The sequence below is a fragment of the Rhagoletis pomonella genome, unplaced genomic scaffold (genome assembly GCF_013731165.1).
Source record: "Rhagoletis pomonella isolate Grant_MI unplaced genomic scaffold, Rhpom_1.0 Rhpom_scaffold_00009, whole genome shotgun sequence".
Taxonomy (NCBI): Eukaryota; Metazoa; Arthropoda; class Insecta; order Diptera; family Tephritidae; genus Rhagoletis; species Rhagoletis pomonella.
This window is the reverse complement of record NW_023458563.1, coordinates 5,359,287-5,375,534: the sequence shown is the minus strand read 5'-3', so window position 1 is coordinate 5,375,534 and position 16,248 is coordinate 5,359,287. Positions and strand designations below refer to the sequence as shown.

At 35.5% G+C, this 16,248-nt stretch overlaps 2 protein-coding genes across 7 annotated transcripts in view; both read left to right on the top strand.

Annotated features, from left to right (window-relative positions):
- Nucleotides 1-16,248, top strand: part of LOC118745552 — a 165,534-nt gene that overhangs the window by 23,491 nt on the left and 125,795 nt on the right. For 4 of the 6 annotated variants that reach the window (XM_036479017.1, XM_036479018.1, XM_036479020.1 and 1 more), the window contains one exon: nucleotides 13,368-15,690. In XM_036479017.1, coding sequence (XP_036334910.1) covers nucleotides 13,368-15,690 — 2,323 coding nt within the window. Of the gene's footprint in view, nucleotides 1-12,694; nucleotides 13,062-13,367; nucleotides 15,691-16,248 lie in introns of those variants that run through there. The other 2 variants (XM_036479016.1, XM_036479021.1) reach the window with 2 other exon arrangements.
- The window catches only part of LOC118745553, a 103,825-nt gene that overhangs the window by 23,573 nt on the left and 64,004 nt on the right, over nucleotides 1-16,248 (top strand). The gene's annotated exons all lie outside the window — the stretch shown is intronic.

Genomic DNA, 16,248 nt, shown 5'->3' with positions numbered 1-16,248 from the left:
TAAGTAAATATTAGCTTAATAAAGTGCAAGTTTCAAGTGGCTAATACGTAACACTATCAGCGAAAAAAAATATCCAAAATCAAAGCAAATTCTTTGCTACATGAAACTTGCACTATATTAAGCTAGAATTTAAAGGGCCATAAAACTGCATACTAATAATTTTTCTTCAAATTCTTAATAAAAAGGTTGTTGTAAAATTTTTTTGAATCAACTTATTTCTTTTCTCCGTTCCTTGTATACATGCCTCCTATCTATTTTTACTTACCAATTCATTCTCGTCCACATTTTCAATGTTTTATAAATTTATTAACTCCTCTTCCGTCTCAATAGGAAACATCTTCCTCAAGTTGTCATTTTCTTTGCGAGATACAAGTTGGCGAAGGCAAATACTAATGGAAGCAAGTTCTCCCATTATCAGTTCGTTCTGCTTATTTATTGTTTCTTCGAGCTTGTCTATTCTAGATTTTAAACCTGAAAGGAGAAACATATAGAATTTATTACAGATTTAAAGATAAATTATTAAGTGAATAAGTTACCGTTAATTTGCTCATCAACTTGAGCTTTCCGTCACATTTATAGCTTGAAATGCTTTCCTTTTGAAAGTGTTTTTCAACATTGTCTTAAAGCTAAATATAGTTAGTAAATAATTATTAACAATTTAGATTTTTTTATAACTATGTAAAAGAGGAATCAGCAAATATCTATTATCTATTGATAAATACATCATTTTAGATTGTATATTATCTAACATGAAGATTTCTTTTTTAAGGCTTCTTTCATAAATATCACCTGTACATATACCCAAAAGTTATTTTATTTCAAAAAAGTTATTTAGGTTTGTGAGAATCACACCTTCGAATCTATTTTCTTCTAAAAAGCTTAGAATTTTAACAACTCCAAAAGGCTTTATACAACACAAATTATCTGGCAATTTTTTGCTTAAGAACATTTTATCATTTTGAAAGCTTAAAATTTTCCCTATTCTGTTTCTTTTGAAGCCAGTAGGAATTGATCTTTGTTTGAGGTCTGTATCGATAAATTTGTTATGCACTTGCTGTAAAATGTTCGAAGGCCTTCGAATACTCTTTTTGAGCTATTGCATAAAATTTTCGAAATCGTAAGCTGTAAAATTTGGAAGAATACCCATATTCTCTACACTCTTTCTCAGGTGAAGCAAATTATGCACATTGAAAGTCACACTGGATTCGCCAAATAAAAAAGGAAAATTTTGTACAAAAAGTTTGAGCATTTCATCAGCAGCATCCAAGTTGAAACTAAAGTTTGTAGGTGTTGAAAGTAATCGATAAGCTACACTAATTAGCAGGTACTGATAATACATATCGTCGCTCACAACATTTTTCAACACAACTAATCCTGTATATAGGACGAATTGTCGAAATTCAGTTGCTTTCCATCTGCGAATTTCATGAACACCTCGAGGTTTTCTGTGAAATTCCCTGGGAATGAATGGACTCAACGCAACCAATTTTGTCGAAATTAAATTTCTTGAGCAACCCCAAGATTTTCTGTTGTTTTGCCCATTAAAATAGAGACAATAAGCTTTCGTACAACACCAAGATCCAATCGGAAATTGGCCATTTGACCATTTGAATTCCAATCATCTCTAGCTCGCTTTGCTTATTTTGATGAAAGGCTTTATGAAAATGTTTTTGTTTTCTTTCTGAAAAATCCCTATCTGTCCTTAAATCCCCCACGGATGTGCTAAAGACGGTCACATTGTTTATTCTGGTACCTCTTTGATAGCATTTTGCGCATCCAACGAGTGCATTGTGGCCGACAACGTCATACATGAAGGATCGAGCGGGCGCATCGCATATAAATGCCCTTAAGATGACCTCAAAATGTCTGTCATTAATCACGATTCCATTTTATTGCAACTCCTTCAACTAGAAAAAATAAAATCATGAAGAAAAAGATCGACATTATATGGCTTTTCTTTACCCAGATAAGACCCTATTAAGAATACTCGAATGCTTTCAATATTTACAAATCTGCCAATTATGGGCCACAAGCTTTGGGCACTGCTTTTAAAAAGTGGTAGTCCATCTACACCCACATAAAAAATAATCTTATTTTCCTTTGGTAAAAGATGATGCGGGATTTTCCTAAGTTGCATTGTTAAACCTAAATGGCAATAGCTGCCCGGTGACACAGTTCTCAATACTAAACTGCAAGGTCTGTTTTTGTTTCTTAAAAGCGTTCTTATATCGATAGGAACGGCCAAACCCTCCGAGTAGAGGTGTCAAACTATCGATAGTCACACCATCGATAGTTTTGATAATTTTCAGAAAAACTATCAATATTCACGATAGCCTCGAAAAAACAGAACTATCGATAGCACTATCGATAGCGCTATCGATAGTGCTAAATCAGTTAGGTTGCTTTGTTTTTACAGGATCATAGTGAAAAAAATATTATCTTATGAAAGTTATAATCATTCAAAATTAAGTAAATACTTAGCCAAAATACTTCTCTTTTTAGAAAGTTCAAAAACAAATATAAGTTATACAAACAAAACAGGATTTGCCACTAACATATGTATGTATTTTGGCCTAAATGCGAGCATATTTGAATATGACGTCGGCATCACACTAAAAAACAAAATTTTTCATTCAAACAATTTCAAAATAATTGGTAGAGATGATCGATAGTCCTACTAAACTATCGATATTTTTGATAGTATAAGAAAAAACTATCAATGAGTATTGATAGTCTAAAAAAATTGAAACTATCGATACTATCGATAGTTTGACAACTCTACCTCCGAGTTAAGTATTTTCAGCAAGGCATTTGCACATGATCGGGTGGGATTATACTCGCGAAGCCCCTCAACTAATTTATTTTGCAAAGCAACTTTACCCTCATCTTCACCTGGTACATCTCCACTAACAGGCATTTCACTAAAGCATGAAGGATTGTATTCAATATTGCTGAATTGCTCCTCAGAAACACACACTGAATCACTGCCTAAAAACTCACTCTGGCACAGGCGCAACTTATTCACAAGTTTCTCTTTTTCTTTCTTAATCTTTCGATTAAGATTTCTTTTGCTGCATCCCCTTTCACACATTGTTAATTAACTCTTTGTTTCAAAATTCCTTCAGAATGTTAATTACTTTTGCAATTTTTATATTATTTGTGAATAACTTTGCAATTTCTTCTCAATTCGTCACTTTAATTTCACAACTGCAAGCTAGAGGTGGGTAACTCAACTCAGATTTGAGTTATTGAGTTGTTTTCCATCACAGTGTATACAGTGTGCCTTGCAGTGTGCCAAGTAATGACATTTAATTTTTCTGTGTTTTTTTAAACATGTGTTATCTTAGGGTTAATTGAAATAAACAACTAACACAAACACATCAGTTCGTGTATGAATTGTCAAATATGGATATTGTCATTACTTGGCACACTGTCTACACCATAAGTGAATCGGTAGCTCAGACTCCCTGTCCAAAATAATGTAACTCAGTAACTCAGTTGATGTCCTAGGGCTCACATGATGCAATTGAATCATAGTGGCTCATATTTGTCCGTATAACCCTCTCACTTCGCCACAGTGTTTAGCATGGCAAAGTCTTGCATTTTGTTTTTACACAAGGCGAATTTATACAAGGTGACGGCTAGAATACAACAACAACCACCACATGCATTTTGTATTACGGGTGTTATGTCAAATCTCAATTCTGGCAACATAGCGTACATCAAAGTAAAGGTATTTTTATGCACTTTTTAAAAATAGTATTTTTGCATATTGTTAGTTACGTATTTTTTTAGAAAAACGTACATTTTTATAAAAAAAAATGGTTATAATTTCGTTTTTTTTTAGTTTTTCTCGAAATATGTATGCAAGATATATAAAGATGTGCATATCAAATAAAAGATATATCAATTACCTTTCAAACCATATCCACATTTTGAAATAGTTTTCGAAATACAAATGAAAATATTTAAAATTTTACCTTTACCCTCCCCTAACACCACCTCTATTAATTTGCACCAAAAGTATTGTACACCTTACAAATCAGTAGAAGGGAGCTGACCACGCCCACTTTAAATATTTGTTTTATCTCAACGGCCGCTATACCGCACTTATGCCACAAAACGAGTCTACGATACGAGTGAGTGTAACATACAAAGAGTCAAATGAGTTAGTTGAATGAGCTGACTCCTGAAAGAGAGTTGGAGTCATTGAGTCAACTCCTACAAATTTGCTAAGTTACCCACCCTTACTGCAAGCACAAAAATCTGCCTATGCAGCTTCTCAGGAAGGGTTTTTTGAAGGGCATCAAAAGGAAACATGCTGACAGGCCTCCTATGAGAAGCCCTACGAGAAGGCCTTCGTTTGAGAAGCCCTTTTGCAAATGCCAAATGGGCATGTTCGTCTCGGCGATGTTTATATATAGGTTAGTACATGCAAAGAGTTGCCACCTGGTAAAAACTAAAATATAGTTAAGTTAACTGAATTACTACAATATGGGTACCAATTGAGATGGTTTTGAAAGGCTTCATTTCTAAACAACATGTGGCAGGGTTACCACCTGTTTAAAAATGAAATTCAACTTTAACTAAGGGAATAACAGACAAATTATCTGTTTTTTTATGTTGCTCAAAAATTTGTTTTTATTGTTAAAATGCGTATGGACTTCCTTGAGATATAAGTTACAAAGAAAATAATGGAAATAACCAATTTTATCTTGTAAAGCAATGGATAATAAACGTGTAATTGAATTCTAAAACAAAATTTGTGTTAAAAACTATTTTAGGATGACGATGAGTGCCAAGATTCTTCATCGGACCCTTCTTCCTCTTCTGAAGACTCTCCAGACTTCGTGTCATCCTTAGTTGGTTCAGCTGGCAGCAACATATCGATTTCTTCCTTTGAAAAGGGTTTGGTTGCTTTTTTTGGCTTTGGTCTGAAACTACTAATGAGTGGATCAGAGCTTAGGAGTAACCTGTTCAACACGACCAGATCGCGGCTGTTGCATACCTTTGGGAATTGAAAATATTCCTTGTAGCCATGTTACGTTACTTAAAAAAAAATTCTTCTTTTCCACGGGCTTTTATCCACCTTTGTATAAACTGTGCTTTTAGTTGTGAAAATTTGTGCTTTATATCTCTTATTTGTTCATCGGAGAAGATGTCAGATGATAATATATCATTTTGAAGAAACTTTATTTTGTTCTCAAAATTCATAGAATTTTGTCGATGCATCTTATCAAATAAATATTTTCGAGTTACTACTCTATAGCAGGAACCAGCTGGTGACTCTAAAGCAAAGGAAATACTTAAAAATAACAAAATATGTATGGAAACGATTTTTTTTTTAGATCTATCTTAATTATTGGTCATAAAAAGCTCATCGGTAGCTATCGGAAGCTAATTTTTGTGCAGTATACTATCAAAGCCCCATTCTATAGAACGCAACTAGTAATGTAACGTGGAAATGCGTGGAATTATAACTAAAAGCTTACGGTTTACAAAGTAATGATTACTGATATTATTACTTAGATTAAATTTTGCTAAATCGAAACTATTTAAAATAAATGTAGATGTACCTGTGTCTTCAGACTTCATAACAATTTTTAATTGTATAATGATCACAATAATAATAATCACTTTTGAACGCAACTGTTTCACAATGAATGTCGTAAAATAAAACGTGCACTATCACAAACTGACAAGTTCCGACTGAGATACTCCGTCAAAGCGGCGTAATAAGTTCGGGGTAGGGGTTGCCTATTGTTCCGCAACTATTCAACTGTGGCAGGTAGTATTTTTTTTGTTCCTACGATAAGTTTAAAAAGATAGATGCGCTGTGAAGACTCCCTAATTTGTTTTTAACCGACTTCAAAAAAAAGGAGAAAGGTTATCAATTCCTGGAAATATTTTGTCTCTATGTATGCATAACTTTGGACCAGGTCAACCGATTTCTATAATTCTTTTTTTTAAAGAAAAGGTGTTACCTCACAGGTGGTCCCATATGAGCTTGGTTTAAATCCGATCATCGCATCATGAAGGAATTAACGATAATCCTAAATCTTTGTATGCGAATTGAAGTCGGTTTTGTTTTTGGCTTAAAAATTACTTGTTTTATTTCAGAATGAAAAATAGGGGTATATTTTTTTCGGTATGGGGTGGCGACATTAAAATTCGGGCCTTACTTTTTCACATGTAATTTTAGACCACTCTAATTTACACGCATGTATATTTACGGCGTGTATTTATTTTGTTATTGTAAATAACATAATTCAAATCCAAGTCTTCTCGCTTTCAATGAAACACAATTACAAGTTTTTGTTGAAAGTGAAAATTGTCAGCAAAAATTTTACACATACATATTTCTTCGGTTGAGTCCTGCATGGCTTTGAAACCAAACAAAATTTAGCCGTAATAAGATGGCCAAAAGTTGGCTATTTTAGTAGTCGACTACGAAATTTCCGACAGGGTATATACTAGGGATGTTAATTTTTCCGCTTTTTACGATCCCGGGATTTTCGAGATCGAGGATTAGTCCCGGGATTTGGGTATTCATTACTTTTCAACAACTTAAATCGAAACAAGTAAGAAAGTCTAAGTTCGGGCGGAGCCGAACATTAAATACCCGGCGCAAGCATTAAATATATGTTTTCCACCTTTCCGAAAGCTACCGCTACATGATAAGCCGGGGTGTATACATTTTAAGTAAATTAGCGTCCTTAAATTTCGAAATATTGAAATTTCAAGCATTTCTGAAATTTACCGTTATATGAGCAGCGGCCTCAATTTTAGTCCGATCTCAACAATTTTCAACGGTTTGCTTTTATGTGGCAAGCGCAATAACCATACCGAGCTTGGTACAAATTGCTAGAACGGTTAGCGAGATACATATATGTGATCACAAGTGGGCGGTGCTACGCCCATTTTCCAAAATTTTGTCATAATCGTATTTCTTGGTAAAGAATTGTTGCAACCATCAATTTTGAATAAATTAGCTTTAATATTTACTGATTTATCGAAGATTTTGTACTTCTCGAAATTACCGTTATATGGGATGTGGGCGTGGTTATTGTCCGATTTTAGAAATTTTCGGCCATTTGGTATGCTGTACCAGGACCAACAACTGTGCCAAGTTTGGAAGAAATTGGTGTAGCGGTTACCAAGATATACGCATGTAACCATAAGTGGGCGTGGCTACGCCCATTTTCCAAAAATTTATAATATTCATCTTTTCCGTCTGAAACTCATTGTAAGTATAAATTTTGAGTGAATTATCTTCAGTAGTAACTAAAACATCGCAGTTTTCGTATTTTTTAAAATTACCGTTATATGGGAGGTAGGCGTGGTTATTGTCCGATTTCGCCCATTTTCAATACCGTCCTACGCCCAAAAGAAGTTCACGTACCAAGTTTCGTTAAGATATCTCAATTTTTACTCGAGTTATCGTGTGCACAGGCGGACGGACGGACGGACGGACGGACGGACGGACAGACAGTCACCGCTTAATCGATTTCTCTTTTTATTCTGATCATTTGGAATTTTAAAAATCTGACATCAGATTCGTAATCAGCAACTCGAGAAACCCACTGGAAGCGAGATTAAACCCTTGACAATGCTTAAAACGTCCAGTATCAACGTTTTAATTTAAGTATATTTTTTTTTAATTTGATCGCGACATCGGATCCGTCATTTAGAATAAAAAAAATGACTTCAGAATCGTAATCAGCGACCCCTAAAGCTCCCGAGTGCCAGGTTTCGAACAAAACCAATAATTTTTCTAAAAATGTATCGCAATTTTGGATCCACCATTTTTAATTTTGAAAATCTGACTTCATATTCCTAATTAGGAACCCCAGAAACCCCCTGGTAACAAGTTCCAACCCATTACAATGCGTAAATCGTTCAGAATCAACGTTTTAATTTTAGTAGTCTCTTTTTAACTGTCCAAGGCAGGTATGTAATTAATGGAATGTTCCCCAATAATATCAGAGTAATTATATGTAAAAACCGCATTTCTAGCTGCATTTTAACATGTCATCAAAATAAAAAATTGGGAAGATCAGTGTTTTTATAAAATACCGACCAGCGCGACCTCTAAAAAACTTTGAAAAACTTTTATTGAAAATAAAAAACATGTATCTTTTTTTATCACAAATAACAAAATTTTGATGTAGCGTTTATAAATTTCCAAAAAGAGTGTTTTTATGAACCACTCTAATATATATGTTTAATACATATCGTCGCTTAAAAGACAAAATCGCGTATCAACAAAATACAAAACAGCGTATGTGAGGTTGCATAAATTATTTTCTAGATAGTAAAAACACTCATATTTCAAAATAGTTATCTTTTTTATAAAGCAATCGCATTTCTGGCCAGCATATTTCAGGACGAATGGAGCAAATTCAATTTTTGGCAGCAAATGTCAGTTACGAGGTTTTGCAGAATGACGATACGCGGTTTTGTACTTTAAACGACGATATGTGTGTATGTATGTACATTAAAGTGGTCCAAAAATGTATATAAAAAAATAAGGTCGGATTTTTAATGCCGCCACCCCCTAGGATTGTTATATACCGAAAAAAATATACCCTAATTTTTTTATTTTGAAATAAAAAATAATTTAGGTAGTGCTCAAAGCGCTCAACGTTTTCCATGTATTTTTTATGGAGAAAAAACATCTTTTCGTAAAAATAGTGTAGAATTCTTGAAAATCAATATTTTTCGATCGGAAAACTTTACTTATCTTCAGGAGATTCCCAGTAATAATACTCAATTGTTTCTTTAACAATTTTTTCATGGTAACTATATTTTATAGGTCCTCCAAAGCCCTTAGAAAATGCAATGGGGGGGGGGGGGGAACAATAAAAAATCTTTAATCATAAAAAATGGTTAAATAAACAATTGGATATTAGTCTCCTGAAGAGAACCATAGTTTTACGGTCGAAAAATACTGATTTTCAAGAGTTTTATACCATTTCTACGAAAAATTGTTTTTTCCCCACATAAAATACATGGAAAACTTTGAACGCTTTGAGCACTCCCGAAATATTTTTTGATTTCAAAATAAAAAAAATTGGGGTATATTTTTTTCGATATGGATCAATCCTAGGGTGTGCCGGCATTAAAACTCTGACTTTATTTTTTTGGACCACTCTAATGTACATGTGTATGAAAATTGATTAATTCAAAGATTCAAAAAAAAAGCAACATGAAAAAGTTAAACAAATACTTTCGTCGATTGTCGAAGAATTTGACGGCAAATTGGACACAAAATGCTTCTATTACCAGTTATATTAGTACGCCTGTGCAAAGTTTAAAATGATTGGCCGAGCTTCTCCTCCGATTGGCGGTGTGTGCCTTGATGTCACACAAACCACTCGACCATGGCTGATTTATGTTATTCTTAGTAATTTTTGTTGTTTGTGAAATTTTCAGTCGCCTTCTCAGTTAAAACAGTCCGTGCGTCATCCACATCACCACAGTATTTCTGCGGCGTGGGTACACAATAGGGTGGTCCAAACACAGTATAGTCGGAATTGTTATGCTCTCACCCCCTAGGATTGTTCTATATCGAAAAAAGTATACCCCAATTTTTTTGCTCGACCCTATTAAGCTGGCATTTCAGGGTACTATTTTATATATATATAAGGAAAATTTGAAAGTTAGGGGGGGGGAGGCTCGAGCACCCCCCCTTCCCCTACCTGGCTACCCCCATGAGCACACATGCACAGTTTCGGCGGGAACCGAAATAATGTCTAAATGCACAGTTTCCATATGCGCAATTTCGGTGCCCTAATTAGTCGCATGGGGTCCCGAGTGACCCCAATAAAAGTGTAGAAAGAAAATTGTTAAGGTTAGTATTCTGTTCACATCCGCGAAATTTTTCCAGCATTGTTTTCACATGAAATTTGGCACATCAAAAAGTAAAGTAAAAATAAAATAAAAAGACAACAAATTTCCAGTCAAATTGATTTGCGTCGTTTGTAAAAAATTTTGGAGGCTGTTTTAATATATCTTATTTTATTATATTTCTTAGGTTTTCTACATCATGTAAAGTTGAGGGAATTAATTCAAATATTTTTTTAGAAGTCATACATTTTCCATGCAGTTTATTTAGTTCAAAAATTTCCTTAGTGTTAGTTAGTTAGCAAAAATTATAGTTTAAAAAACTAAAACCTCCCTATTATGATTGCCATTCGTACTGTCATCAGGTATATAACTTGAGAATAGAAATCGCTGCATCTTTTAGGCACATCAATATCACATAGTTACATGCCGAGCTAATAAAAGGAAGGTAAAAAAGTGGACTTAGTACTAAAACAGAAGGTAAAAATTAAACATAAGCTAGGCACACACGCCAAACGTACTTTTTCGATATGCACACAATATGTTAGTGTTTGACTGGGCTTCTCCTCCTATTCGTGGCGTGCGCCTTGATGTTGTCACACAACAGAGGAGGGACCACAGTTTTACGCCGACTCCGAATGGCGATTGTATTTTTATGAGAAGCTGTTTTTCATGGCAGAAACAGTCGGAGGTTTTGCTATTGCCTGCCGAGGGGCGACCGCTATTAGAAAAAAACTTTTTTTTTTATGTTGGTCGGAAACTGGGCTTTAACCTAGGCCCTGTGGAATGGTAGCGAGCACTGCTAACCAACACAACACAGCGTTCGCTGATTGTTAGTTTTTGAAAATTTTTAAATTTTCCATATCCCTTTAAATCATATGTACAAACAAGCCATTCTCAGTCAGTGTTCTAACCCGTCATATGATAATAAGCAGGAAACGGATTTTATGGAAACTGCCTTTTTGCTGCTAAAGAGATAGAGGATATTCTATTAAGAATGTCCACGATTTAATTTTCCCTGATTCCATATATACACATTTGATGTTGCCTTTTTTCGAAAGTTTCAAACGTTCCATATTTAAATTGGGCGCCATCGAGCGCACGTGAAATGAAAATGCTGCCAGAAAACTTCAAAATGCATCTTGCGGTTCAATGTTACTACAACTATAGAGATTAAAGTGTTGTGTGTTAAAAACTCGAAAGGAGAACACAGTCACAGATTCAATGTAAAATTTGTTCATATAATGAAACTAGTTCATAGTTTTTCTCTTTTTACTTGTAATATAAAAATTTCTAAAATAAATGAATTTTTTGATTATTTTTCTGTTTTTGACTTTTTTAGTGCCTTCTTTTGCCTTTTTTGCAATTTATAGGGCCTTTTCTTGCCTATTTCGCTATTTTACTTTGCCCTATGTGTTCGCCGCTACTGAATTCTATAAACTGTCAGTTTTCACACAATTCAAAATGTAGATGTTTAAGCATAGTATTCTGTTCCGGTTTCACGTGAGAAGGCTGTAAAATTGCATATAAAATTTTTGTGAAATTCCACAACATTTCCTCAGAAAAGTAGTATTCTGTTCACGCTGTGAAAAAGCTTGCAACATAAGAATAAGAAAATTAATATGACAACAATAAGCAATCGCCTCTACCTTCGTCCATGAATAATTCCATATGATGGTCTTTTACATTTTTCTTAGGAGTCATACTTTTTTCATTCAGTTTAACTTACTTCAAAAATTTCCTTAGCTTTTTAGCAAAAAAAAGGGGATTTAGTACCAAAACAGAAGTTTGAAATTGAACATAAGCTAGGCACACCCGCCAAACATACCTTTTAGATCTGCATATAATATGTTAGTGTATGGCCGAGCTTCTCCTCCGATTCGTGGTTTATGCCTTGATATTGTCACACAACAGAGGAGGGACCACAGTATTACGCCGACTCCGAACGGCGATTGAATTTTTTTGAGAAGCTGTTTTTTAATGGAAGAAATACACTCCGAGGTTTTGTTACTGCCTGCCGAGGGGCGACCGCTATTAGAAAAAAACTTATTTGTTTAATTTATATTTTGATGTTGTTCAGAAAGTGGGCTTGAGCACAGGGCCTGCGGATTGATAGCGCGCACTGCTAATCATAGCGGTCGCTAATTGTTAGTGTTTGAAATTTTTTAGATCTTCTTTGTTTATTTGCAATCACATTGGTTTGTGTTAAAATGTTTATAAAACTGTTAAAAACGAGCCATTCTCGTGGGGTGTTCGAACCAGTCATATGATAATAAGTAATCATTCGCAATTTCCTTGTACGTGAAATAAAGTTTTACGACCGGTTGGGGTAAGGTTTAAACCTTTAACCCCCGTTTAAATTATATAAACTGTCAGTTTTCACAAAAATTAAAATGTGCATGTGTATTTTAAATTGCCATGAAAATTGTGTTGCTAGCTTCATGTTGCCAACATGTTGCAAGCTTTTTCACAGCGTGAACAGAGTACTACTTTGCTGAGGAAAAGCTGTGGAATTTCACACTTATTTCACAGAAAGAAATTTTATATGCAATTTGACAGCTTTTTCACGTGAAACAGGAACATAATGCTATGCTTACCTTAAAAAAACATAATTTCGACTTTAAACTGAAAAAAAATAAAGTAAAAACTTACCTCCGACAAAAAATGTTGCGTTAGTGGTCGCATGAGGTCAGCACTCAAGAGAGTAGCGACACATGTATACGCGACGATGTTATAGCCGTGACTAAATAAATAAAACGAAATGTGTATTGTCAAAAATATTAAAGCTCTTTATTATAGTTAACTTTAAGAAAGAAAATTATAACTTTGACTTCAATCTTAGATACAAAAATAAAAACTTACCTTCGCCAAAAAATGTTACGTAAGTGGTCGCACAGGGTAAGGACTTAAGATAGTAGCGACACATGTGTACAAGACGATGTTGTGGCCGTGAGTATTGTACGTACCTCGCGGGGAGTTAGGAAGCTAGAAAGAGCGCGAGTGCGCTCCAACCACTCAAAGACATTTGTTTCTTCAATTTGAATAGGCCTTCGCCCCATGCGCCTAATTAAGGGATATAACTTCAAAAACAAATTATATTTTTATCTAGCGAAATCCGAAATGCTATGACTGAAGAGTGTGCACGATCTTTATGAAGACAAATCCTACTTCCAAAAGGGAATGCGAAATTGCTCTAAGCATGAAAATTTATATAGGTGTATAATTATGCTTATTGCTGACTAATTACTCCACAAAAAAAATTTTGATTAATCGCTCTGAATGAAGGAAATTTATAGTGATCTAAAAGTTTAAATTGTAGAGGATTTTAACAATCCATGAAATTGAAGAGAAAAGAGTATAGAGGAAGAGGCTTATAAAAATATGTGTACATGCAGAGCCTTATAAGTCCCTTCTAGAATAATTTCTCTTCATGCAGAACCTTATAAAACCCTTATAAGAGCACAGTCTATGAGAAAAACCTTATTAAAACCTTTATAAAACCTGTCGTTGTCCAAACTTAGAGTTGTGTATTATCCGGGCTGCCCTAAAGGCATATTAACAATAACCCGAACAAATAGGACGGCGCTAATGATCAAAACGCAAAAAAATATTCACCTGAGTATTCGGAAAAAATATCATCAAAGTGAAATTATTGCTAAATGCGAATATGAAGGACTGTGCAACCACAAAAATGACTATTTCATCAAGGAACTACTAATGTATTGTAGCGAGAAAAATGCTTCAGAGGATACTGCAACACCAGCACCCATCTATCAGTGCATAGTGATTATAATGCGGCTAGCGTCGCGACTGGTGCTGAAGGGTGAAAATCAATGCACGCTGTCATTGTTTGAGCCGTGGCCACTTTCGCATAGGCGACCACCAATGTTATCTGCACCGACTGTCTTAAACTGGCCAGATGTTGGCCACAATTCGTTCGTCATCAAAGTCTTACAGCTGTACGGTGTCAATGCTGAGGTGCTGTACCTACACGACGATGATGCCGGTGGTAACCACATTGGTGTTGGGGTTGGAAATAAAAGACTGCAAGGGAAGGAAAGTGCTAAAAGCAAACACAACCATAATGGCTATATCCGACGAAGTATTAACCACAGCCACAGTTTGGGCAATGGCGGTAATTGTGATGATGATGACCCCGACTTTTGCAAGGGCACCAACTACAGTTACATGTGTGTGCTCGAATATAGACAAACGCAAATCATGATAAATATTACTAGTGTCAAGTCGCAAACAGCATACAGTTACTACCTGCCACAACAAAAAGTGTGCGTCAGTGCACGACACGAGCTAAGAAGAGGTGGCAGTGAATCAATAAAAAGAACAGCGTCAGTGCCAGTGGCAGCAGAAAAAAGTCAAGCAAAAACAACAGCTACAGTCTCATCAACGGCATTTAACGCATCTCGTGCATTGACAACCACAACAGCAGCCGAAAGAAAATCAATGTCTTCGGCTGAAAAGTTAACGCAGAATACAATTTTAGATGCGGCTGTTACTTCAAGCATCCGATCTGAGCGGACTACGGCTTTGTCGACCCCAATCACAGTATTACGCAAACTAATAGCGCTAACTAAAAAAGCAACAATTACAACGACAAAATCGACTGCAACTTATGGCTTTATTCGACATGTATGTTTACTTGCAGCATTGCTATTATCGGCATTGACGGTGAATCATGTGAATGGACAACATTTAGGTTCAAGAGGAGCAACAAAGACGTCCACTATACAGCCGTTTAGAAATACAACAGAAACAACAATACCAGTGAGTGTGATATCGACGCTCGAAATTGGTGAAAGTGCCATCTTAAAGGATAGACGAACTAATAGTAGTGAACGTTCAATAAAAAATCTGTTACCGCAAAACCAACTACAGCAACTTGACCAAAAACGAACGATTGTTGACATGCAAGTTGATTTGGGGGTTAGTCAGTGGCGTGCACTAGTGGATAATTTTACAAGTGTCTATGACATAAAAAAATACCAACCTACCTCGAATAAAGTGAAATCTGCCGATATCACGGTCATAAATCAAAGAGATGGCGACATCTATCGGCAGGAAACCACGCAGCACAACACTAAACGTTTCCTCCAGTCCCCATTCATCGCTGCATCGTATTCAATGAGTAGGTCTCACGAGCGCAATATCACATTGGATCAACATTTAAGCCAAATTACTGTGGAAGCACCTAAAATAGAAAACGCTTATAAGCGCGACAACAGTCCGATACATTATAGTCAATTCAATTATGATAAATCATATATTAGTGACTTATTTAACCAGCAGCCAAAACGAGGTTGGCCACAACGAACCCCTACAATAACGGCACACACAACAGCATTATCAGTAGCAGTACATATAAGTCGCAGTGTAGTCCCAGGACGGCAGAGGCGCCGGATCAGGCGCAGCGCAGAAGATTTTACTGACACACATCTACGAAATAGCGGCGGCACCGAATTGAACACTACTACCAACAATAACGAGCAGCATTATTCAAGAGTGCGCGGACATATGCTGAAAATCAGAAAAAGACAGCAACATAACGCAAAAATGCGTTCGCAAATTTTTTACGGCGATGAGGACACAGTTCGCGATGCCTACAGTGAAGGCTATGTTGTGAAATCATTAGATGTCCTTGAAAACCCAACGCTGGTCAAATCTCATGGCGCCTCCCTTAGAAACTCTATGAAAATAATCGATTCCTTTATCACCGATAGCATTAATAAGAATACTCACTCGCAATTCGCAGCCAGTGAGGTTAATAAGAAGTTGCTGAAGCTGGTGATGGACAGCTTGCATCTACAGAGGTTACCGGATATGAAAAAAGTAAGTACAATTTGGTTCATTATATATCAATAAGTACACTGAGGGAAAAAAGTTTTAGAATAAAAAAAAACGTGCTAAATTTAAAAAAATACGCATATGAAAGAGCACCAACCCACCTCGTTTTAAATTTGAGTATGTACGTTATAAAATATGTCGTTGCGAAGTGCACAGAAGCTTTTTCGTTATACGAAATTAAAATTAAGAAGAAACAAATTTTATTTTATGTTCCGTCTGATGGTAATTGAACCCGGGCGCTCTTGGTAGCAACCAATTGTATCAAGCGTCTTTGCACACTCAGCTACAGCCATACATGTAAATGTGTTTTCAAATGTTGCGTTTTAATCAACATCACAGCGCGCGATTAGTGCATGATGTCGTACCAGTTACGCTTCCTTAAATTAAAAGGAACCAAAATTTTTTTATCGGACAGCGTGTCCGCTTTATTTGAAGTCAAATATCAACTCAAAAACTTAGATATAAAATTTTCACTATTTATACTAGAATTATGCCCGCGCTGCAACTGCGGTTGACCTAATTTCTATGTGTGCGTTTCTTGTG